The 26,907-nt window shown below is 35.2% G+C and overlaps 1 protein-coding gene across 2 annotated transcripts in view; it reads right to left on the bottom strand.

Moving 5' to 3' along the window:
• Positions 1-26,907, bottom strand: part of LOC149805370 (uncharacterized) — a 198,081-nt gene that overhangs the window by 60,859 nt on the left and 110,315 nt on the right. For both annotated transcript variants that reach the window (XM_089949765.1, XM_089949766.1), the window contains 3 exons: positions 22,118-22,184; positions 11,806-11,945; positions 6,480-6,538 (listed from right to left, as the gene is read on the bottom strand). In XM_089949765.1, coding sequence (XP_089805891.1) covers positions 6,480-6,538; positions 11,806-11,945; positions 22,118-22,184 — 266 coding nt within the window. The remainder of the gene's footprint in view (positions 1-6,479; positions 6,539-11,805; positions 11,946-22,117; positions 22,185-26,907) is intronic.

Below are 26,907 nucleotides of genomic sequence, written 5' to 3'. Positions count from 1 at the left end.
TTCATATGAATAAATACAAAATGATCAGTTCTTTTATTAACACTTTGACCAACCAAAAAACTAGACTTTGGCATGCATTTGTGCAACCTACAACAAAGCAGAATATTAAGTCCTGTTATGGTGGTACACATATCTATATTTTTATGTGTAATTTTTGTTCATGACTGTAAACTGTAGTGATTATATATAAAGGTATTACATAGCTAATTTTGTACATGGGTATAGATTATATTTTAAGCTATTACAGTGCTTATAGATAACACAGGATAGATAAACAGATGTCAGGTTTCTAATAACAAGGAACAAATGTACACCACTTCCAACTACCTGATCTCCAGTAGACCTTCTGGACCTGTTTGCAAATTTCTTCTGTGACAAAGTACAAACTATTAGAGATAAGCTTGACAATACAATTTCAATTGACTCGTCATCACCATACAGTTGTGATACAGAATTTCAGTGGCAAACATTAGCAACATTTGAACCTATCTCTATGGATTTAGTACATAAAATTGTGATGAAGAGTGCATCAAAGTCATATGAACTTGATCCAGTTCCTACATTGCTGCTGTCTGAGTGTGTAGATCCAGTATTGCCTTCACTAACTAAAGTTATTAATACCTCTCCCTCATCCGGGGAATTCCCATCATTTTTCAAAACTGTCATTGTACAGCCTCTGCTGAAGAAACCAACACTCGACCATAACAATTTAAAGAACTACTGCCAGTTTCTAATCTCCCATTCATATAAAGTCTTAGAAAAAGTTGTTCTATCCCAACTTGTATCTCATCTGAATTCAAACAGTCTTTTTAGCAATGTACAATGTGCATATAGCCCTTGCCACAGTACTGAAACTACTCTTCTAAAAGTAGTTAATGACATTCTGCTTTGGATAGCGGAAAGATTACAGTCCTCATCCTTCTTGATTTGTCTGCAGCATTTGACACAATAGACCATGATATATTACTTCACCGTCTCCAGCATGTATTTGGTATTCATGATACAGCCTTACTGTGTGTCTAAGTCCTACTTGGTTCATAGGACGTGGCCGAGTGGTCTAACGTGCTCTCCGTTACGGATCACTGCCATCTCACCTCTGTCTGCGTGGGTTCGAGTCTCGGATTCAGCCAATGTGGGTATGTGAGAAAGCTTGCCAGTAGCTTCTCGTGGGTCGGTGGTTCTTTCCGGGGTTTTCCTGGGTTCTTCCTCCACCATTAATACTGGCCGCCATGTATAGCCTATCGTGTGCTGAAAAATGGCGTTAAACCCTAAAGAAGAAGAAGAAGAAGAGGAGGTTCATAGGACACAAATTGGGTCTGCAAATGGAATACACTCCAGACCAGTTGATATATGTTGTGGTGTTCCATAGGGATCTGTTCTTGGACCTGTTCTCTTCATTCTATACACTCAGCTGCTCTCAAGTGTCATAGATCATCATCCAGTGTCTCCCCAATTGTATACTAATGACATGCAAATATACAAATCTAGCCATCCAACTGAAGTTGATGCTACCATCCAAGGTGTAGAGATGTGCACTTCTGATGTGAAATCATGGATGACATGTAACAAGCTGCAGATGAATGATGATAAAACTGAGGCCATGCTCATCACAATACAAAGACTTTCTCATTCACATCCTTTACCTCAAACAATAAATATCAGTTGTTGTTGTTGTTGTTGTGGGGTTTAACACCATCTTTTAGCACATGATAGGCATGTATGGCGGCCAGTATTAATGGTGGAGGAAGAACCCAGGAAAACCCTGGAAAGAACCACCAACCCACGAGAAGCTACTGGCAAGCTTTCTCACATACCCACACTGGCCGAATCCTAGACTCGAACCCACACAGACAGAGGTGAGATGGCAGTGATCCATAACGGAGAGTGCTTTAGACCACTCGGCCACTCAGGGCCCCTATAAATATCAGTTGTTGTAGTTGTTGTAGGGCTTAACGCCATTTTTCAGCACAAGATAGGCTATACATGGCGGCCAGTATTAATGGTGGAGGAAGAACCCGGAAACCCCCCAGAAAGAACCACCAACCCATGAGAAGCTACTGGCAAGCTTTCTCACATAACCACATTAGCCGAATCCGAGACTCGAACCGATGCAGACAGAGGTGAGATGGCAGTGATCCGTAACGGAGAGTGCTTTAGACCACTCGGCCACTCTGGGCCCCTATAAATATCAGTAATATCAACATTAAATTCACACATTCAGTACAAAACTTTGGTGTTACTCTGGACAGTACTCTCGCATTCCACCAACATGTCATGAACATATGCAAAGCTGCATATCTTGAGCTGAGTCACATCAGCTCCATTCGCAAATATCTTTCAGTTTATGCCACCAAAACACTTGTGTTCATTAGTACTTTCAAGACTGGACTAATGTAACTCAATTTTGTTGTTGTTTTTGTAGGGTTTAATGCAATTTTTCTGCACATGATAGGCTATACATGGCAGCCAGCATTAATGGTGGAGGAAGAACCCAGGAAAACCCCGGAAAGAACCACTGACCCATGAGAAGCTACGTTACTGGCAAGCTTTCTCACATACCCACATTGGCCGAATCCGAGACTCAAACCCACGCAGACAGAGGTGAGATGGCAGTGATCCGTAACAAAGAGTGCTTTAGACAACTCAAATTTGTCTGGTTCATCTCAATATCTACTCCAGAAACTTCAAAAGATTCAAAACACAGCTGCTCAGATCATCCTTAGAGTACCACGATCAGAGCACACTTCCCCGCTGCTCTGTACCCTATACTGGCTATCAATTTGATCCAGAATCAAACAAAAAAATTGTTCTCTGTGCTACATTTCACTGATGGACTCCAGTCAAACATACATATCCGACCTCACCCATGTGTACACACCAGCAAGATACTTATGCTCCTCTTCTGACAATCATATACTCATTATTCCCACTATGAAAACAAAGTCATATGGACAATGTTCTTTTGAATACCAGGGCTCAGCAACGTGGAATGAATTGCCCACTGATCTTAGACACAAAGACACAGTGATCCCATTCAAGAGTGCTCTTAAAACTCACCTATTTTGATTGCAAGAACAAACTTAAAGACTTAACAATGTTTCCTACCTTAAATATTTTCAGCATGTTTTTTCTTCTTCTAATTTTATGGTGTTTGTTTTTTGTAATCATATCATTATATATGTTTTTTTATGTTATAGGTGTTGTCTAATGTTGTAAAGCGCTTAAAGCTTCTAAAGACAAGGCTCTATACAAAGTCCTCATTATTATTATCATTATAATAAGACATGATCACAAGTTGGGGGTAATTTCTCACTGGCTGCTGGGGTGGGGTCAGGTGGATTCTCAGAAGAATTAACTTATTTTCCATTTGATGGAATAGGTCAAATGAACAAGCATTGTAAAATATTAGAGTGAGCTGTAAGATCTGTCAAATGAGGTATATTGTGGCATGTTGTAATTGACTCTTAAAGGTGTATATAAGGAGAGAACTGAGCAATCAAATTCATTCCTATTTTGGATTCATCCCTATCTCTATTCTTATTTCATTTGTTTAAATCAGTCTGCTGATGTGTTTAAAGTTGAGTGGTATTATTCATTGGAATTATAAAGTGCTCATTGGACTAAAATATTATTCTGGAACTACTGTGAATCATTCAAAGGCATTATGGACAGTGCCATTGTGATACTTACATTTGAGAATCTGAAACTCATTTTGAACATCCAATTTTTTGGACTTGAATAGAATATTAGGATTAATTTGGATACCATTCATAATACTGTAAGTTCTGCTTACATTTTCGTTGTATAACTGATATATAAATTATTTGTTAAGTTTAACAAAACTTGTTGGTTTTGTTTCTTCTATTACCTAATTTATGACCATAGAGTTGTAACAGTTTGTATATATTCAAAACAATTTTCCTTGATTGGGTACCCAATCATAAGGATCAATAGGTACCCTTTAGACATTTACCAAAATTATGACACCACTAGTTGCTAATTTAATGTAATTGGAGCATTATGCATCAAAAGAAATAATTTTGCTTTGTACATTTTGACTATATAATTTAGAAATATCCTTCGACTGTCATTCTCCACCTGTATGTTGCTTGAGTACAGCTTTAAATATGTATCTCTAATGTTCATTCTGAATTCTGACTTGTAAAAAGGACTGAAAATTCACTGGTCAGAAAAAGAACAAAATGTCTCTTTAGACACAAAGCTGTATGAGCATTTGCATGTCTCTGAAAAACATATCAACAAAAAATCTCAACAAAATTAAATATAGAACAGATGACTATTGATAACTTATTTCCATCCAATAAATACAGGACTAATTTACTAGTCATTACCTTTCTGAACAATTGTTTTCAATTAAAAGTGATTTTTATGATTCACTGACTGGTTTATGTACAAGCATGTTGACAGTTTTATCAGATGGTAAATGTACTAGTTTATCATGTTATTTCTTCAAAATTTATTAACATTACATTCTGACAGTAGTAATACCAGTATAAATTATTTACTACAAGTCTAATGTCATCAACATAAACAATTTGAAAAATAACTGAATCTGACCATGTTTCTCAGTTATAACATCCTCTGAACAATCAATGAATCTTTACTGTATATCCAGAATAGAAAGGAAAACACCAAGTGGAACACTATTCTATAATATAGCTGTTGTTGTTATTAGCATGATAAAGTCATATTAAAAGTAAGAGATCCAAGTGGGCATCAGACTGCTTATCTGGTTGACAAATGGCCTAATAAAAAAAGCAGTTGGCTTAATAATTGTGCTAGTTTAAAAGTTTTAAAGTCTGTATAGCAGTTTTGAAGAATATGGCAAAGCATTACACATTTTTTCTCATTGCTGATATATTTGATGCTGGATCAACCAAAAGCCAAGGGAATAAGTATGTAATGATGATTTATTTATGGCAGTGTACTACTTTTCCAAGATTTTTCCACATCAGTTTTGATTACTGTACAGTCAATATATGCTGGTAACTGAAAAAAAAGACATTTATCTTGTGAAATAAATAGGCCTCATTAACAAAACTAGCAAATGGTGGAAAAACAACAAAGATTCATATATTAAACCATCAGATTCTTAAGACAGTTCAACTTCATTATAATGTGTGTCACTATAGCATGATTTGAATTTAACAATAACACTATGGACACAAGAGTCCCTTGAAGAGACTGATGCAATCCTGTTTAAAAATAATTTCCAGGAATTCACAATAAGACCATTTGTTCTCATTTTAACTGCTGAGTGTTGAAACCATCTCTGATATTTCTGGCTTTTAAATTAGTCACTGTGGTAGAGATTTTGGATGCAAGATTGGCAGCATTTGCATTTAGGCCAGTTGAGACACCAATAGAAGATTTTTGGTGAAAACTCTATACTGATAAGATGATAATTCATCAGAATTAATTACAAGATTTTCAATGTGTTTAATGTGGCATCCACATCTGAAATCTGCTTAATACAATTTCATTCAGGACCACCTAGATACTGTATCATAATTATAGTCTTCTGGTGAAAATCCCATGTCAATATGATTTTTCATTTAGGAAAAGCAACAGCAAGATATTTAAGACAGCTGTCATGGTGGACATACTGACAGTCATATCAGCACTGTTTTTTCATCTAGTAACATCATAAGAAGACTTCTGCAAAAAGCTCAATGCTGATATAACTTTCCATCTAGGAGTAGTGATAAGTCTTTCAAGAAGTCCACAGTTGTAGCCATATTTGATATCAGATTTGCACAGTTTCTATTTTAGAATAACTAGACATGGGCAGAAGTCTTCTCGTGAAAACCCCATGCTGATTAAGCTTTCCATTCAGAGGATTACCAATAAAAAAATTTCAAGATGGTTCCTGTGGTGGCCATACTGGATGTCCAAGCAGTACCATTTTCATTTAGGAACAGCTTGACGTTATACTGGTAAGTGTTGTATTGAAACCCCAATACTGATACAAAGATCGATTCAGATGAAGAAGCAATAACAACATTTTCAAGCTAGCCATTATGGTAGCCATATAGTATGCCTGAGTGGCACAATTTTCATTAATGACCAAACAGACATCACAAGAAGTCATTTAGTGAAAATGCACATGCTGATATGATCAACCTCTTAAGAGTAGTTATAACAAGATTTTCAAGAAGGCAATCTTCCAAGCAGATTAGGAGGTAAAGTATTGACAACTTATTTTAACAAACAGACGGATGTCAAATGATGCACAAAATATAACAGGTCTTCATATAAGCTCTTCTAAGCTATGACTAGTCGAGCTAAACATTGGCCAACAAGTGGTAACAAGCAAAATGTTGACAGATGCGCAGATAGATGGACCTGGATATAGCACCACACCAATAAGTTCCTGACCTGTGGGAACTTTATACTACATCTACTAATCCTTTAAACAAATTAAAAATTAAAGGTATTTTCCAAAGAGGTCTACTTACCTCCTTAGTAAACTTCTGGTTTTTCTGCTCAGCTAAACATACATCTGACATACTGACACCTATTGCATATAAAAAAATCAAGTTAAAACCATAAAACCATGTACCACCAAATGTTTTCTTTTGCAATAGAAAATAAATGAGAAAAATAATGTGTTATGTTGGCAAGAAGGTTTATATAAATTACCATAATGGTAATTCCAGAAATAGAAGAATGGTGAGATCTGATTAACCGTGCATTCCCACCCCAAACCAAGCTGAATTAAAAGTAAAGAAAGCACATAGGTGTTTTGAAAATAGTGCTAGTACAATGATTTGTCAACAAAAACATCTTCTGATGATGACCATAACAATGTACCAAGTTTCAAAGAAATTCACAATAAACTACAAGAATACTTGCATTCACAATATCTGTCAAATATTGCATCCAGCTGCAAGTAAAAAGGGTAATAACTCATTTAAAAGTCATGGGAGCCAAAGATTTTGTAAGCATGTGCCACGTCATTAAATGATTGCAATAATATGTACAGTTTCACTACAATCCATAATAAACTGAAAGACAGACTGGGGAAATAGTTGTGCTAATATGACTACTGTCAGCTGCACTAAGCTACAAACAACTTTTCCAAATACTTTGAAAGCAAAAGTTGAATTACTCTTGCCAAAATTATAAATTTCCATCCTTGCACTATATGAAACATTCAAAAAAGTCTAGAACTGAAAGAACACAGACCAGTTTGACTTCCATATCATAGGTTGTTGAGCAGTAGCTGTCTTCTTTTATCTGAACCCAGACTACTTGCGGAACATAAGAACAATGTGGAAATGACAGATGAGTATTATGTTATTAAAAAATGGTTTTACATTCCCACATACACACAAAAGATATATTTTAACAGAAGTAATATAATACCTTATTATCATTATTGCCTTGCTGAATTTACCAGTTTAGAGGGAGGTTGATGGCCTCAAAAACTGAGAAAGCATTTATATACTCATCCTAATGGTAGGAGTGTCCACCTATTGTAAGTTACTAACAGACGGGACCATATTTTTGCCATAACTAATGGACCCAAGGAAAAATTTCCTTTCCTCTGGTGTGTCTAAGACTGAAGACAGAAGGAGAAGAATGTAGAATCTGACCACCAAAATACAGCTCTCAAAACATCCTCCAATGATAAATGAGTTAGATAGGCCCATAAAGTAGTAATAGCCCTAACTGCTTGAGCTTAAATTCTCACTGAGGGACTGATAAGCTCTCTTGATACTGAAGACTATCTACATGGAAGTGGAGGATGCCAAAATATCAGCAGAGCCTTAATATGAAAGACAAAAGGCTTTCTACCCTTTCTTCTCCCTTTTGAAGCAGTTAAACAGATCCATAAAGTCATGACTGAGAAGAAAAGTTTATCACAATAATCCCCAGTGCATACAAGACTAAGACTTGGAATCTTGATAGAAAGTGAAGCATCCAATGGAGGCTGGTTATTTGCCAGAAAACCTGCCTGACAAAGAAGAGAAACAGACTCATAATTACTGTTGAACCATATAAAAGCTTTCTCTACAGGCAAGGTATGATGCGTATTCCGGCTTCTTGTGGATGCTAAGGTGAGCAGGAAGACAATTTTACGATTAATATTGCAACTCAATGGTCTTAAAATAATACAAAGTGAAAATGAAAAAAAGAACTTTTGCAAATTAAATCCCAAAATAATCCTAGAATTACAAACTAAAGTACTAATAATAAACGTTCTGAATAAACTTCCATGGAAATCCAAATTAAATCCAAAAACAAAAGTGTTAATTTGTCTGTGGTGGCCTGTATCATGGTGTTGTATCAACAGTCTTTTGTTGAATCACAGTAATATAATTCCAGGTTTGAATTCACTATAGATCACAGTGAATGTCTCTGCTAAAGAATCTTGCTTTTTAATAAGCACTCTGTATTTCACGAGAAAAAATCACTTGGATCAAAAAATCTAATAATATGAATTCTAGCCCAAATTAGTTATTGGATACAACAATAATTCCATTAATACTGCTTGATTTTAAAGAATGAATGAACAATTTTTCCAATGATAAAATTATATAGTCTTCATTTGACCTCAAGTCACAATTATTATTTTCTAACAAAAACTATTACCAAATGGAAATGTTCAATCTGGAAGGTTCTAAATATTTACAAGATAAAATCTTATTTTTAATTAGAAGGTATATTACCAAAATCAAAATACAGAACCTGGAATATGTCAGGTATGCCAGGTATATTTGTAGGGGAGTCCCAATAACCTAGACCCAGACACAAATAAACCAAATATTTACTTCTATTAAGAATGATCCTAATATTAACCCCATAAACAAGCAGAATATTTTAGTTATGTATTAGTTGTTTACAAAATTTGTAAAAAAATCAAACATTCAGGTCAAGACATTTTTTTAAAACAAAACACAGCATATAATGAAATAATTAAAAAAACACAACAAACAATGCAAATTAAATATACATAACAGTAAGGTTCTCAAAAGAAGCTTCACCCAAACATTCTTAATATGGGATACGATAAAGCCTAATAAACACATCAGAGATTAATTTTAGGCATTAGTAAGCATGATGCAGTTTCTGCAGCTCTAAGTATTTGATAATATGAGAGATGAGGATCAGAACCTAGCCTGGACTCTTGGAGAACATAAGCACATTAGACAAGGCAGCCCCATAGCACTTAATAGTAGGAAGTCTACCACTGTGCTTAGAGAGTGGCAGCTAGGATCAAACTGCACCAATCACAGATGATTCTCCACTTTGCATTGTAGACCTTGGACATGGACCATCTCTTAGCTTGTACAATGCTGTTACACTAGCTTGTCCTGGCAGATTGATTACTTGAGATTAGCCACATGTGAAGGTGGAGAATCTGTGTGCTGCTGTGAAGGAAAGACCTCCTGTGATACAACAGCATGTCCAACATCTGGAATAATGCCATGGGTTGGTCAAACAATAGGTCAAGTTGACTGCTGAACCAGCTTCATTGGGCCCATAGAGGGACCACCAAAATTAGCTAAGCAGTGGAAGTTGTGACATTTGGAGCACTTACATTATCATTCAGACGGGTGGGAAGGCTTACATGAACAGATATTTTCACCATAGATGGAGGGTGTCCACTGTCCAAACCCTCTGATCTGGTACTGGGGAGACATAAGAAAGGAGCCTGTTGTTGAGCCTCATTGCAAACAAATCTGCCAAGGGCCTCTCCCAGTCTGAACAGAGATTCTGCTTTGGATTAATGCACAGACCAATCTGTGGGGACTACCTTGCCTCTCCTAGACCAACTGTCTGTCAAAAAACTCTTCTTCACTGAAAAATGCCAAAAACAGAAGGTAGTCCACTTCAAGACTGCTCAGCCCAGTGAAAGAGGTTCCCAACCTTTACGCAAAGAGAAGGAGCATGACTATCTGTTTCTTGCCTAAGGTATTCTACTGTCAATGGCAACCATTACACAATGATTCCTTAAAACCTGAAAGGTTAAGAATACTGAACTCATTTCCAAATTGTGAATGTGAAGGGTAGCTTTTTGAGGCTCTGGACAGAAACCAGTCATGATTAGCCCACCAACTCAAGTGATGATGAAATTCTGGTCCCATAGAAATCCAAACTAACGGAATCTCTGTGTAGTCTCCAGTTCACCCAAGCAGAAACTGGAAAACGTGCAAGTAAAATTCTCCTAATCCATTTATATGTGTTTATATTATCACGTGCAATACGAATCATGACAAATGACCTTGAAATTAGCTTAAGAGCGTCGACTATCAACTTATTTTATTTACTTATTTTCATTCATCCATTCATTCAAACATACATTCATTAAACTAATCAAGACTGGGCAACAGGCTTGGCCAATAAATACCTGTCCATGCACATGACAATAGGATTTTATTAATAAAAATATCCTAATTTATCACAGATAGGGTGAAAAGAGGGTTAAGTAAGTATTAACATTAAAGTTCAAACATTTGGTGTTTATGAATTCACCAGACCAGTGTCTGGATTTGACCACTACAATCATATTGTTTTCCACTTGTTGCTATTATTTCAAAAGTAAGTAATAAAAGGAGCATTTCAATAAGCCTAATGGTAACATCAAAAAGATTGACAGGTCTAATTAATACAAAGCTGTAGGACAAATTAAACTGAGAAAATGTATCACAGTGACCTATGTTTGTGATAACAGCATAGTACTCATCAAATCAAGATACATCCCATCACCAAGTTTTATAATTCCAGTTACTGTAATGCCTATAAATGGTGCAAAATACCTTAGCTAAACAAAAACTTAACCAAGAATGTACAACAAATTTGCATGTATATACAAAGTTCGACACCTTAGTCCCTCTCTAAAGTTAGGTGCCATGAAACTCCCTCCATACTGCTGACTAGGGTCCAAGAAGAAAAATGTCTGAGAGGCAGTAAGGCTTTACATATTCATATGCTTTGATCTATGTGGATGCAGAAGCCAAAGTTAGCTCTCCTCTAAAAGGAAGAATTTAATAAAGACCTGATGCAAATATCACAATCAAATCAGAAAGAGAAGTGATAATAAGAGTGTCAAAATGTCCATTATGGCAACTGTGCTAGTGGTCTGGTTGGAACCATTTTCTTTTAGCAATAATATTAACAAATTTTATAGCAAAAATCCCAAGTTCACATGACCATCCATTCAGAATTAGCAATAACAAGATTTTCAAGATAGCCACCAGAGTGGCACATATAATGTCATATTGGCATCATGTTCATTTGGGACAAAGAAAGCCTCATAATAAGCATTTTAATGAAAACCCTATGTTGCTATGCGCATCCATTCAGGAAGGGCCTGGCAACAAATTTTTTTAATACAGCCATAATGGTGGCTATAAGGAAGTTCTGATTGGCACCATTTTCCTTTAGGACCAACAACATATCATAAGCAGTCTTTTTATGTAAAACTTTGTGTCAGTACAAATATTCATTCTGAAGAAGTTGTTTTAAGAATGTAATGAGTCGACAACTGCCATTGCAGCCATGCCAGATGTCAAACTGGCATTATTTTCATTTAGGACCACCCTGATATCAAACAAAGTTTCTTTTTTTTACCGAACCATGTCATGGCAGCCATACTGGGTGTCTGAGGGAGCAACATTTTAATTTAGGACCAACTAGACCTCAGGATAAACTGTTTTAAGTTTGGACCAGTAGAGCTAATCATGTGTAATTTGGAAAAATGGGAAGCTTAATATCACAAATGCATTAAAAAAGTCCAATTCTGGCAGACATATACTTGAGTGAAGACATGCTTACCATCCTTTGATCTAATTGATGACACATCAGGTAGACAATCCACAATTTCCACATTAGGAGACTTGAACAGACAGGTAGAGGACAATGGCTGTGATCCTCTCTTCCATTTGCTCTTTGGCTGCTTCACCTTGGCTGGTGCACTGTAAGAGGCAAATTATATTAGATCTTGGCAATCAATCAATGAAATAAAACTGAAGATCTGCTTTAATATTCCCAGTCTCATGCTTAAGTCTCATGCTTAAGATTACCTCACCTATTGTGCTACAATATTTAAAAAAAACATTGCAAAAGGTTAGTATAGATTTATGTGTAAAGATAACATAGAATCAAAAGAATAGTGAAGATCAGATGCAGCATATGTAGAAAAGAATTTTTCATGCAGTAACAAGGAAGCCACTAATGCTGTATAACTGGATTGCAAAGCTGTTTTATCCAACAGTGTAATATTTTATATAATGCATCCTATTTATCAAGTTAAATCACTGTACATTAACTGTCTGATAAACTGAGCTAATGTAAAGGTTAATGCAGATCACTGCTGTAGGAAATATGTCACAGTGACTAAAAGTTTACACTTATGTCCAAATTACTCCTATTGCACCTAGATACCAAGTTATATGATCTGAGAGCAATAGTTACAGAGATATTGAGCTAAGGGACAAACAATTTTAATTTTCAAGGGGTGTGGGTATGGGGATTGGGATTTTTGGGGAAAATAACTTCTGCCCCCCCCCCCATAGACTGACCAAAAAATACTCCGCTTTGAATTTCAGAAAAAATTATTCTCTGCATCCTATCAGTTGAAAACAAATTTATACTATATAATACTCCCCCGCCAAATATAAAATGGCTGTCTTTAAAAGCTCTAAATCTGAGAAACTAAGCTCAACACAAAAGATAAGCACAAATCACTGGACTGTGAAATCTTGATCAAAGTGACCTAAGTTATACCAAGTCATGAGCTTCGACAAGAATAGTTGGAGAAAATAACCTACATACAACCCCTAACCTCTGTGTTGATACTATATTGATAGACAGACATCATTGATCTATAAGCCAGAACTGCTTTCCAATCAAAAAATGTAACATATATGTATTATCAAATGTCTTTGTTTAGTTACTGAGACAATGTCATTTTTAGCAGTAGTTTTGGAAATTACCACCTATATAGTAGTTATCTATATGAGTTGATTTCTCCTTTCATAAAGCATGATAAGATTTACTGTTTATGTCAGAACTATTGCTTGTTATTGTCATGGAGCAAAAAAGGTAGCTTGTACCTAACTACAACAACTATTCCTGCAGTATGTCAAATTAACATTTATTCAAAAACCTTGATATCTCAAAAAACTAAATGGTCATGTACCATATATCTTATCAGCTTTATAGTTTACACATGACTGGATCTATTCATAAGAAACCCCCAAAAACATATATTTTGATGAACATCAGTTTTCATGGAGAAAAAAAATTGGGATTTAGGAAACAGTCTTTGTACAGAAGAATCACTGTTCTTTGGAGTTTCATATTTGTGGTTCATAGCCATCAAGAAAAGGATGAAAATTTGTATCCCATGAAATAAAGTGAATTCATGGGATATAAATATTATTTTGTACCAGGTTTGGGGAGAGCATGGCCTACACTACTATCTATCCAGTAGATCACATCCAACCCAATTAATCCATTAATGTCTATCAGGAGATATGTACATGCATAAATGGTCACCTCAGACTCATCAAGAGTTTATATAGGCAGGTGCACTGAACATCATTAATTCCATAAATGGTCTCTAATCATGACTAATAATTAAGAGTTGGTTCTTACAGTCATCTGTAGAGAGCTATTTCAGTCTGGGATCATTTTTTAACAATAGTCCAGTTTGTATTATAGACAGGAAGACTTAACAAACCAGAGAATTATTTTGAATTATGGGAGAACAAGAAAATGTTTCAACATATATATTTTCTTCCTATGGGAGGTGATAAATAAGGTTCAAACTGAATATATTTAAAGTTCAAAATGAGATTTCTTTTCTTTTAGTCATATTCCTAATATTTTTGATGCCATTTTTATATCTTTATATTTATCAAACTTAACTTTTAATCAGCAGTGCATATTATTGAGTACAAATGTTGTTAATACATTCAAGTATTTATGAAATTTAAACTTTTTTCATCAATTAGTAAACTGAATTTAAAAGATAAATATTAAATGTATTGATAGGTTTCTTTTTAAAGCTACACTAAAAGCAAATTAGTACTCATTGAAAATCACTAGCCATCATCACCAATACCACAACAACCACCAAAAGAACAATAACTGTAACTATTTTAAAAAGTTAAAATAAAGCCAAATTAATATTATTGACAGAATATTACTAATGATTATCATTATCTTCACTACTTATCAACAGCATTAAAATTAGCAGAGACAATGTTAACTGTATTACTATATCCCTCAAAACACAAACAATGCCAAGAACATGGATGATGATGATGATGCAGATAATAATAATAATAATAATAATAATAATAATGATAATAATAATAGCTGCAACTATTACCAAAAGAAGACGAGGGTTGCATGTGAAGCACATGAACATGACCATGACCCTTAGAACAAAGTTTCAGCAAGAATGTCCAAAATTTGAATTACATCTAATGACCTTGACATCTGAGCTAGGAATGTGACTAATATATGCTAATTTGTGAACCTTTCTTATTCTGACCATGACCTTAAGGTATGAGTAAACACTCACACAATGACACTGTCAAGCCAATATAAGAGGCTAAAGTTTCATTATAATATATTCATTAGTTCAAAAGTTATAGCCATATATGGTGTTACAAGAGTGAAAATAACAAGCTTTGTAAAATTTAATAAATAATTTCTTTTCCTAAAATACAAAGTGAAAAATGAAGAAGAAAAAAAATGAACTTAAGGTTTTACAAATTAAATCCAAAAATAATCCAAGAATTAAAAAACAAATCCTATCAATGAAAAGTTCTAAGTGAATCTCAGTTCAACTCCCAATGAAATTCAACATAGAAGGCGATGACATCTGTAATAGTCAACATTGTACTGATGTGTCAACAGTCTCTTCTTGAATCACAGAAAATATTAATCCAGTTTTGAATTCCGTATAAATTCTAGTGAATGTCTTGTCCAAGAATTATACCAGAGCACTTTTATATTTCCAGAGAAAATATCACTTGAATTCAATAATTTGAAGAAAAAAATATTCAGTCCAAACTGGTCACAACATAACACAACATGTCAGATGTTAAAGCATGACTGATAGAATTTTATCATAACATCAGTTACATGACTAATTAAAGATGCAGAACAGATTTCCAGATGATGATCAAAAATTCATTCTTCTGGAAAAAAATAGAAGTTTGTTACCAACTGACACGTGCTTCATATCACCTAGTCCAGGTATGACCTTGACTCAACTTAATGATTCTTACTCTGAGATAACTCGTGCCCTGATAACTCGTGAACCCACTTATAATGTCGGGTCAGGCATGGATCCTATTTTTTTAAAACCAGAAAATACCGCAAAAAATTGATCCCTATTTCTTGAACTTGAAGAAAATCGTGATCAAAGTGGGTAACTGAAACATTGATATATCGCTTGATTTATGGCTGAAAACGGTAGACATGACCTGGAAATTTTAATCAACATTTTGAAATTATCAACCTTTAATAAAAAGTCATATCATTGGTTATATTTTCTTTCCAAATGACATTCTTAGTACACCTTCATTAAAGATATTCAAGGAAATTTTGATCAATGAAAATGTCACTTACACGTAGTGTAGGCAGTACGTTAATATTTGAATGTGAATTAAATAATTTTTATTAAGTGAAATTTGTGTTATAATTCTACCTTTTAGTTCCTCTTAAGTGTAATCAAATAAATGCAATGTGTATTTAAATGTAAAATGTGTCAATCTAATGTAACAGCTATGTCTGCAAGAGTTTCTCTGAGAATCTAAATGAGTGCCAACTGTGTATTGATAACTGACTGGTGGAAGTATTTGCTGTACTGCTGCACTGAATTAAAAGCTGGCCTCCTTTGTATTATCATGTTAATTATGTCTTTTAAATCAAATAAAGAAGGTGGAATATAAGAAAAGTTAAAGGGCATGCAAATTCTACATACTTAAAATCTAGCAGCCCTCATGGTCATATGTCGGGTGAACTCACTTCAGCTGATCAACTGTACACTGTTATAAATGTTATTTTGTATATAACATAATTAAACTAGCTTAAATTAACTGATTCATTCATATCTGTGATGAAAGATAGCAAGACAACCAAGTGAAATGAATACTTCGAAAAATAAAGTGCTTGGTTTCAGAGATATGGACCATTGTGGGCAAGCAAGTTTCAGAGAATTCCTTAACTGGCACTTAGAGATATCCTGAAGGATGATAATACACTATTACTTCCAATGAAATCATGACATCAGTATTATACTAACTGAACAATTTAAAAGTTTAGTTTTGGCGTAGACAATTGTCTCACAAAATAAATGTCACTAGTTTTTTTTAAAAAAAGGAATCTTGTTTGGTGGTGTATCAAGTTAGTCTAGTTCCTTGCTACTTTGACTCCCAACTTGGCACTATACTATTAAATACCACTCCAGGAACCAGACTAATCAACAGCACAAAAAGCAGTGATGTAATACACAGTATTTTTGTGTACACATGATGGTTATTGAAACCATTTGAAATGATCTTTCACATTATAGTCATTTAGAAAATAAATGTTATTTATACAGAATGATGAACAACTTCATTAGAAAAAGTACTATAATAACAGTATCGATGTGATTGCAAAATGAGGACTAAGTCATCAAACAGCCCAATTCCCTACCCCCCAGTGGTTTTCTCGATGTCTAAACCATCAATTTTTGCAGGTCCCTATCTAACTTGCGCCCTCACTTATAGTGTGGTCTATGCTTGTGGACCCTGCTGTGCGCAAGTTATCGAGGTAGAGGTGTATTAACTGAACAGTTTATTTATAGCTATGACCTTGCACTACTGCAAAGAAAAAACAAGGATTAGTATGCTTAAATACTAACAAATCGCTCTACCCCAACAACTGCAATGTTTCTATCCAGTCAATGATCAACAACACTACAGCTGTACATATAATTTCGCATTAAAATGACAAGTGGATTGTGTATATGGGAGTGATTTGGTGCTACTGTCTGCATTTCTGACTCAAAAATAAAGAGGCTTAAAGGGGGGGGGAGAGGTTTACTGCTTCTGACAATTTGGGCAATAAATATGCTTCAACAGGTGTGTATAACTGTTGATTGAGCTGGCTCTGGGGGTCTACTGTTTCCTTTAACTAGGCGGATAAATTAAATGATTAATAAATTCAGGTGAGAAACTTTTCTAGACCATTGTTTTGTGCTTGGTTGAGTATGTCAGATAAATAAGCAATCATCTGTTGGCTATTGTTTACCCTGGATTGACCAACAACTATACACAGAATGCATAGACAAAACAACAAGGACTTAATAGCATCATTGTTGATGGTTTAATAATAGTTAATGATTATCAATTATCAGCTTTTTACGGTGTTTAGGTCTTTTTAAAAAATAGCAAAAATCAGTGATATTTTTCCCTTCTAGAATACAACACATCTTGCCAAATTATTAAATCAAAGTGTTTGTTTGTTTTGGTACTAAAAGCTCTATAGAAGTTAAAGAAATTGGAAAAATTATTGCAGTTTTGGGAATCAAGTGACGACTGTGCTATATCTAAATTCCCATTACGACAAAGTATGTAATAGTGTGGTTTCACTGTATTTCTTCAATATTTGCTTTTCAAACCTCAGCAATTCTACAGAAAATGCAGACTCCAGCAGCAAATCACTCTGATACACACAGAGAACTAAAGCTGTTGTTATATATTTCGTTGATGGCTGCTGAATGGAACTGACATTTACTCTAATAATCAAATATGCTACTCCCAGATTTTGCTGTAAAGAAGTGCAACATTATAGTATTAGTTATCAACATATATTTGCAAAAATATTGGGCTTATTTCATTTACTATTATTTCCTGTCTTTTAGAAAAGTGACTCATATCTTGGTAGATCATTCTTTACCCATGAAATCAAATGCTGATTACTTTCAGACTTGGTGGAGACCATGGTACCAAAGTCACTGTACAATTTACTGAGAATCCTTGAGGCAGTTTCAGACCTGCTGCAAGGTTAATTTCAAGTACATTACAAGATCAATACTCATAAACAGTTTCAATTAAAGTATAATTCAAGATTAAATAAAATATTTTGATTAGAAATGATCAATGTCCAATTAAGTAAACAGATTAAAATGGACTATACATTAGACAACATGATGGTACATTGTGACCACAAACATCATATTATAGCATGGTTTCATTGTAATAATAACAGGTAATGTATCACCGCTGTTAAAATTGCATTTTGCCGAGTTCCACTACCATTTCATGTGCAATCTTGATTGCAACATATGCATATGGTGCATAGAGATTGCCTGCCTTATTGGTATTATAACAATAACAGAAATAAAACTGTTCAAACGAGTCTAACTCTGACTAGATTGTAGGGCTGTTAATAATGTATAGTGAAAAACAGTGACATTAGGGCTTTAAAACTTTTGAAAATTATTTATACGTAAATAATGCACACAGATAAGTACATTAAAAAGAGTTCAAATGCAGATATAGTTGGAAGAGAAAAAGCACATGTGAACATGTATTTAGAAAGATAAAGGGATATTTTGAAAAGATTTTGGAAATATTTTCTGTTGCAATGATTTATTTTGACTCACAACTAATGGATTCCTGAACATTTATGTTTTCCATTTACTAAATAATTATACTGTAGACACATTTAAACTGGCAACTTGCATCAAAATAGTTTGGAATACAACCTGAGAATAATTTGATAACACACATTTTTGTCCAATTAATTGTTTTGTGAAGCAATCTGTTTAGAGTCTCCTGTAACTATTATTTAAACAACATATCATAGATGCTACCTATGGGTGCTACATTTTCCTAACATCAATCAAGATGTGAATCAAATCATCCTGGCAGCTAATTGCTAAGGACATGTGCCTTTTATTTCCAAACACACACCTGTCAAAGAAATCTCATGAGTTGTATTTTAACCAATTAAGACCTAGCTGCCACAAAATGGGTGATAAGCATCAAAACAGTCTGCAAAAAGCAGAATGTTTGGATTCAGCACTACCAGAGGCTACCTTAGGACTAGAAAGTCAGCAAATTCTTGCTACATATGAAATATTACAATTACAATGCAACTGACAAGTCAAAATATAAATATTTATTCCTTATTTGTCATGTTCTTATTATTACGTCTGCATGAAAAAATAGAGATTGATCTTAAAATTTACTACAAGGTGGAAATGACATAAAAAGGAAAGAAAATTTAGCCAGGTATGCATAAGAATGCACTACATATAGAAGCTAAATACAGATGTATATATAATTTAGTGGCGAGATGGCAGGGTATAAAACTTGGAGAACATAAAGCTTTAGGGACTGAACATGACACCTTGTCAGCAAATTAGCTTGCACCGGGTTACTGTATATTACCCAGACCACCAACGTTCAATAAAATTATAAGTATCTTGTACCCCTCTCTCAATTTTCTGGACTTGTCCATTTGCAAATTTGAGCTTGCCTGAACCGAATTTCAGCTTGTCCTGGGAGTAGGGAAAGTAGATTTGTAAATTCATCTGTAAGACATCATGTTAATGGTTTGGTTTGGTCTTTTACAGCACATTTATACAAGTAGATTTTTTTTGTGGCACTCAGCATTAAGAGGTTAGTGCTAGAACTGGTCAGCCTGGTGTCAGGATAATGTGAATGTGTGGGACATGATGCTACACCTCTCCCTCGATAACTCGCACAGATCCAGGGCCAAAAACATTGACCGCACTATATGGGAGGGTGCGAGTTACCGAGGGATCTCCCAAAAGTCAGCTAGACAAAAGACATCCAGAGAACCGTGGGGTTGGGGGGGGGGACTGGGCTGCTTACTGACAGAATCCTCGTTTTATAATCACATTTATTTTTAAACTGTCCAACATCTGAAAGATTGATAACATGTTTCCAACTTGTTTCAACAACCAAAATGGTACGCGAAAACATTCGTGTATTACGTCACATCTTTTTGTTGCTTAGTCTGGTTCACGGAGTAGTGTATAATAAGTTTTTAGAAACAAGGAGTCTTCAAAGCCAGGAACTAGACTACCGGTAACTGTCGATACACTACCAAACAAGGTTCCTTTTTACATAAAATAAACACAACATTTCATGAGACAATCGTCTACATCAAAACGGAATTTCTGAATTGTTCAATTGGTCAAATACTGATGCCGTGATTTCATTGCAAGTAACAGTGAAACTTCTTATCATCTTTGAGAATATCTCTATGTGTGAATTCAGGAATTCTCTGGAAGTAAGTTTTCCCCACAATTGTCTGTATTTGTGAAACAAAGCACTTTATTTTACAAAGTACTAATTTCATTTGGTTGCCTTGCTATCTTTAATCACATTTAAGACTAAGAAAATTAATTTATGGTTAGTTAAATTAGATTACATAAACAATAACGTTTATAACAGTGTTTGATTGATCAAATGAAATGAGTTACCTGACCAGAGGCGCTGGTTCTTAAGCATGTAGGATTTGTATGCCTTTAAAATTTTTTGTTTATTCCAACTCCTTTATTAGATTCAAAAGACGTAATTAACATAATAGAAAAAGAGACCCATTTTTTACTTACTGCAACAATGCAACAAATGTTTCCATTATCCTATATCAAAACAAGGTCAGCACTTAATTAGGTTCTCAAAGAAATGCTCACGAACAGAGCTGTTATGGTAGATTGACATATTTTATGTTTACTTCCAAGAGGACACATTGCATTTTACGATGATTACACTTAAAAGGAACTAAAAGATGGAACTGGAATATAGATTTAAATTGATACAAAAAATTATTTTATTGGTATTTATCAAAGTACCGCCTCCACTAGGCATGACATTTTCATTGAAAAAAATTTCCTTGAGTATCGTAAATTATGGTGTATTAACAATGTCATCTGGAAAGAAAATGCAACAAACTTTATGACTTCTTTTTAAAGCTGATATTTCATAATGTTGATTAAAATTTCCAGGTCCTATCTACTGTTTTTGATGATAAAACGAGGGACATATCAGTTTCCGTTAACAATTTTGATTGCGATTTTCTTCAAGCTCAATAATTAGAAATACATTTTTTTGTATTTTCTGGTTTAAAAATGGGATTCATGCCTGACCCCGCGCTATAAGTGGGTTCGCGAGTTATCAGGGCGTGAGTTATCGAGGGAGTGGTGTATATGTAAGTGGCATGATGCTTCACTGCTAGACATTACAATAAATCACATACTGCAGACATCATAGCAATATGACTTAATTTTTTTTATAGCCATGTTAAAAATCCAAACCACACACACAGCCTATAAGCTCTTCTGGTCTATGACCAGAAAAGCTTAAAAACCCCAAAATAAATGTCATTTCCGAAGCATATATATATATATATATATATATATATATATATATATATATATATATATATATATATATATATAATTGGAATTAAATCTTTCCACTTCAGCTAAGTTTGTTGCATGAATGTGGAATGCAAATGATAAATTTAATTCTAGTAATTGGTACAGTGACCTTGGCCTTCAAGTTACTGATACCAAATAGGCTTCCTTCTAGAGCTTAAAATACACACTAACTATTCAAAAGCTGTATTTAATAGAGCTTTTCTTATTATGCTAATAACCATGTTTTTCATAATACTGGTGATCAAAGTCTGAACAAGAAATTAAACAAATTTAAGAAATTAAACAAACCAACATAGAAAATATTTACTCTTGGAGCACTCTGAAGTGTTGACTTTGAACTGTCCTGAATGCTATAAACTTGTGGGTTTGTTTCACAGTGACCAACATTATACATGGGTCAAATTTTAAAAACATTGTGGCAAAAATAGCATTATCACATAGAAGGCACTTTTATTTTAAACTATTTTGATCAAAATCAAAAAATAAAACTTATCATCAAGTGCTGAAAGTTACAAAAATGTTTGCACCCACATCAAGCTCATCATACTGCAGTCATATACAGTTCATTGCAGATAGCTGTACAAGCTATAACAATGAAACACTGCATCAATTAGAGTGGTCTGTCTTTAAATCATTGATAAGACTTAAATGGTAAAATCATACTTTACTGCACTTGGTTGACTTATTTTGCATGGGGTTGTTTCAGCAGCCATCCTTGCTCTATAGGCAGCTGCAAGAATAAAATTAAGCATAAATTAAGAATTGTATTAGGAACATACCTGGCTTTGTTTCTTCCCCATAAATTCGCATGTTTTCATATTAGGGATTGACCAAAATGATGTCACAATTCTAGCACAGCTGATGGCAAAAGATATGAACTGTGAAAGGCAGGGTTGAATTCAACAAGAGGCCAAAGTAGGCCTGATATCACTCACCTGACTTACATAACTGAACAGCTGACCATTTCACCAAGCAGACTTGTGTAATATCATAAAAGCAGAACAAATGTAAATGATTCCCAGACCTGATTTGACGAAAAATTTCTAAAGATAAAGGCATCATTAATATGCACAGTCTCTTGCTTATAATTAAAGTCATCTATGATCTTGGTGATACAAACCCATTTAGCAAGTTTTAAAGAAGAAGAACATCAATGAGAGGATAGCAAAGCAAGCTCAGAAAATCAGGGGCAACACACTTCATTAATATGCACAAATCTTATGGAACCTGCCTACAACAATAATGTAGTTTGTTGAGGGTATAAAGCTTATTTTAATTATATAATATTTACCCGATACTACTGCATTGTTTACCATTCTAAAAAGCTATGTCCCCAGTAAAAGATAAGTATTACCTCCTCCATTTAGTAATTAGAGGTAAAGAAAAGAACATGATCCCATGTGTCTGATTCCTAAGCCACAGCCAACATATTGAATATCTACCTCTTGGACAAAGTCTACAGGACATCAGACAGAGAGTAGGGAATAACTGCAACAGGGGCATGTAAGTATTACATGAATAAAATTAGCTATAGCCCCGCCCAATCCTATATTTTAATAGCAAGAATACACGGCCGACTACTATTACATTACTGCATTTACCAATCAGGAGGGAAGATGAGGCCCTCAAAAACATTTGTTACAAGAATAATGCACTTACCCTTCATGCAGAAGTATTTCCTAATGTAATCCAGTAGATGGCCTTGCCACATGCTTTTCTGTCACAATGGACCCAGGAATAATTGCCATCACTCTGGTGTGGCAAACAGGGTAAAAGGATGAAAAGTTCATATGACATCATGCAAAGAGTAGTGATTCAAATAGGTCCAAGATACTGCAGTAGTTCTAACCTTAAAGGCTTTAATTCTCATAAAAGATCCTTCTCAGTTAGGGAATGAAAAGCTTAGAGGAAAAAAGAGATGATTTTGACCTAACTTTCTCTTTTGAGAAGCCCAAATAAAACCTTAATGCCCTAAATAGGAAAAGGAGCCTATCTTGATTATTTCTAGCAGAGATAAAATTGAGACTTGGAATCTCAACAGGAACAGGAGCAAATGAAGATAGTTGATTTGTAGCCAAAACCTAAGCTGGTAAAGAAGAGCACTGAATCACAGTTACCACTGAACAAAACAAAAATTTTCATAGATGAGATATGGATATCACTCCTTCTCCTCAACGATGCTAACAAGAGCAGAAACACTGTCTTTAAGGAAATGCTCTAAAGAAGCTTCACTAAAAGGTTCATAAAAAGCCTTAAATAACACCTAAAGAAATACAAAAGGACCCATCAAGGCATTAGTGAGCAAAAAGCTGTCTATGAATCTTGAACCACCTATGAGATTTGCAAGGTGAAATCATGTATTACTTCGGAGTATTAGAAAGGGCTGTACTACAGCCCTTAAACTGTTAGATACTGAACACATTTAAAGGGAACAAATAGGATCAACATACCTCTTATTGGATCAATTACAGAAGATCCTGCACTTGGTATCATTCACTTGTACACAGACTGCCTCCTTCAATGAGAGATATATAACAATGCTTGAAAACTGGCCTAGGGAGATTGATCTTTCAATACAAGACAAGCATGAAAGTGGAGAATCTGTGGACTGTTGTGTAGGGGAGATCCCTTTTGCTGAGACAGCAGGTCGCTCTTCTTTGTTAACCCCTGGGTTCATCTACAATAGGTCAAGGCAATCAATGAACCACAACTACTAGGGCCACAACAGGGGCTGTCAGGATGAGGCAAGTTGTAGAGATCCTGATTCGGTGGTCCGGTGCTGGGGAGACATTAACAGAGAGCTTGCAGTTCAGGCTCATATCATACAAGTCCACTAATAGCCTTACACACAATAGTAAAAGTGCCTCTGATACTGACAAATGCAGAGACCATTCCATGAGGACCACATGGACCCATCTGAACATACTGTCTGCTAGGATATTCTTTTGCCTGAAAAATTCTGGAAAATTGTGAACTCTGAGAGAGATCTCCTGAAACTGCTCTTCAGAGATGGTTCCAGACTGCCATGCAAATAGAAGGAGCATACGTATCTCTTTGACACTTGAGGTACACTCCACTGATTTGTTGTTCAAGGCAATCATAACAAAATGACATCTTATGAGGGTGACACACCCATTTAAGCCTAGACATACAGCAAGCATTCTAGGTCATTGATGTTAAGGGTCACTTCCTCTCCAGATCACATTCACTGAAAAACTACCCATTTGATTCCAGGAGTGGGGTTCAGGACTGAGAATCATGTCTCATGTCAGGAACTAGTCCCAGTCTAGTCACCAACTAAGATGGTGATGAAATTCAGATCCCAGAGGGATCTAAGACAATATAAAAGCAAACCAACAACAAAGTCCTGGCCATAAGTCCCACTATAATACCCTCCCAAGATTGGTAAGGAATTCATCCCCATATACAAGAAGTTCTGAGATGGAATGAGAGCTGACTTCTCTAGGTTGGGTATGAGACAAAGTCACATTACCATCAACCAACAGAGGGATAGGTCCTTCAAGAGAGTATCAGTAAGGATGTTGTGCATCAACAAGTCACCAAATACTGATAGATAGGAAGTCCCTAAAGACCACATGTGGGCCACTATTACCCCCAGGAACCTGGTAAAGGCTCCAGGGCAGCTGAGAGGTGGCTGAATAGAGAGACCAAATAGAAATGCCGACAGGCTGATTAACAAAACTGGAGGTATTTCCTATTTCCTGTGAGATAGGAAGATGGAATGTAAAGGTACAATTACTAAAGACCACCCAGTTATAGGGCAATATGGCATTCCTGACCAAGGCAATGGTCCCCACTTGAAATGTTTTCCCCCCAAATAATTTGTTTAAGGCAGAAAAATTGATAATGCGTTGAAACATTCTACCATTTTTTTACAGTACAAAAAGATTATGAAATAAAAGGGATTCTGATCCTTTTCCACCTTCACCACTGCACCCTTCTATAAAGGGTGTGCACATCTTCTCTTACATGAACCGGTTCAAATGAGGTGAAACAAGTTGGGGATCAATGATGTGGTAGGAGGTTCCTGGAAACAGTTAACAGCTGTCCTTTATGGTGAAAAGGAATCATCAATTGTCTGTGATGTCCAATCAAGCCTATGAAAAATGCGCTTGTCAATCATCTACTTGGATCTTGGGTGAGGAAGACAATGCAAGAGATGGTGCAACTTTTATGGGCAACTGCCTCCCTCCCTCAATGTGTTCATGTTGTGATCCAGCAAGACCCTGTATATCTCTAAGGTGGCCTCTTCTCTACCTACCCAGTGTCCTATGGACATTGCCTGAGCATGCTTGATGTCTTAGCCATAATCTCCAGCAAGCACTCAGACATCATCAGGGTTCGAGCCTTTAGCTCAAATGCTTGAAAAAATTTTGATGGAAAACTAATCCATTTTTAGCATCAATATACCTTTTGAAAGTATCCAAATCCAAGTGGTGTGGGAGGGCTAACGGGACCAAAAGAAACCAACAGCTCTGTGTGTGTGTGTGTGTGTGTGTGCACTCGGATTTGCTGCATTGTGGACACCAATCCAAGGTATAGACCTTCATTATGGGCAAATTTTACATTGTGGACACAAAAAGTTAGTGTCCACAAGGTACACACCAGTAAAGTATTACTGTTGTTCATGTAGATGATGGTAGCATTAAAAGAACAAACTGACATTATGAACCATGTCCGACCATTTTGGGTGTATATTTCCATGTTCTCACTCAGCAGCCAGTGTGTGTGAACTCACCGCAAGTATGCATATTGTGGTTTGCGCATGTCATTGCCACTGGATGCCACAATCGCTCTCTTCCTATTGGATATTATCACCTCATGCATTAGCAAGATATCATATATCATCTCTGCAGTTGCAGCTGGGGAGAGACGGTCTAAAGACTCAAAGAGGTAAGAATCAAGTTTTAATAACATCTCTAGAATCAGCTGCGAGTTGCTCCTATGTCTTTCAGTTTTTATAGCTGAGTGTAAATTTAGCACAAAAAAGGAATAGTTAATAATGCTGTCCATTGTTTTTTGTTAGTCTAATAACATAAAACAGAACCAATAAATGTTGAGAATAAGTTTTCATATTAGAACGGCTACACTCTTCATTTTAATAAATGTGTAATTCTGAATATAATTTGAAATTACTTGCAAACATGCTTATTACTTCCAAAAATGATGAATAATGTTTAAGAAAAGTATTCTGCAGTTCTTGTATAAAAAATGGAATGTTGAATATTCCAAAATGCTTGGCATATTTTAAACATAGTTTCAGTCTCAATGATAAAATAACCTTTTTGTCAGTATGTTACTTATGATCAAGTCATACTGCACAAGAACATATGCTTAAGTGACACTATGTGAAATAAAGAAAATGTATATGTTCGTTGCAATTTGTGAGATTACTATACTCTGATAATGGCCTAGATGTGGTACACTGCCTG

Source organism: Sinohyriopsis cumingii, chromosome 2 (assembly GCF_028554795.1).
Source record: "Sinohyriopsis cumingii isolate HCF-2022 chromosome 2, ASM2855479v2, whole genome shotgun sequence".
NCBI lineage: Eukaryota > Metazoa > Mollusca > Bivalvia > Unionida > Unionidae > Sinohyriopsis > Sinohyriopsis cumingii.
This window is presented reverse-complemented; position numbering and strand designations above follow the sequence as displayed.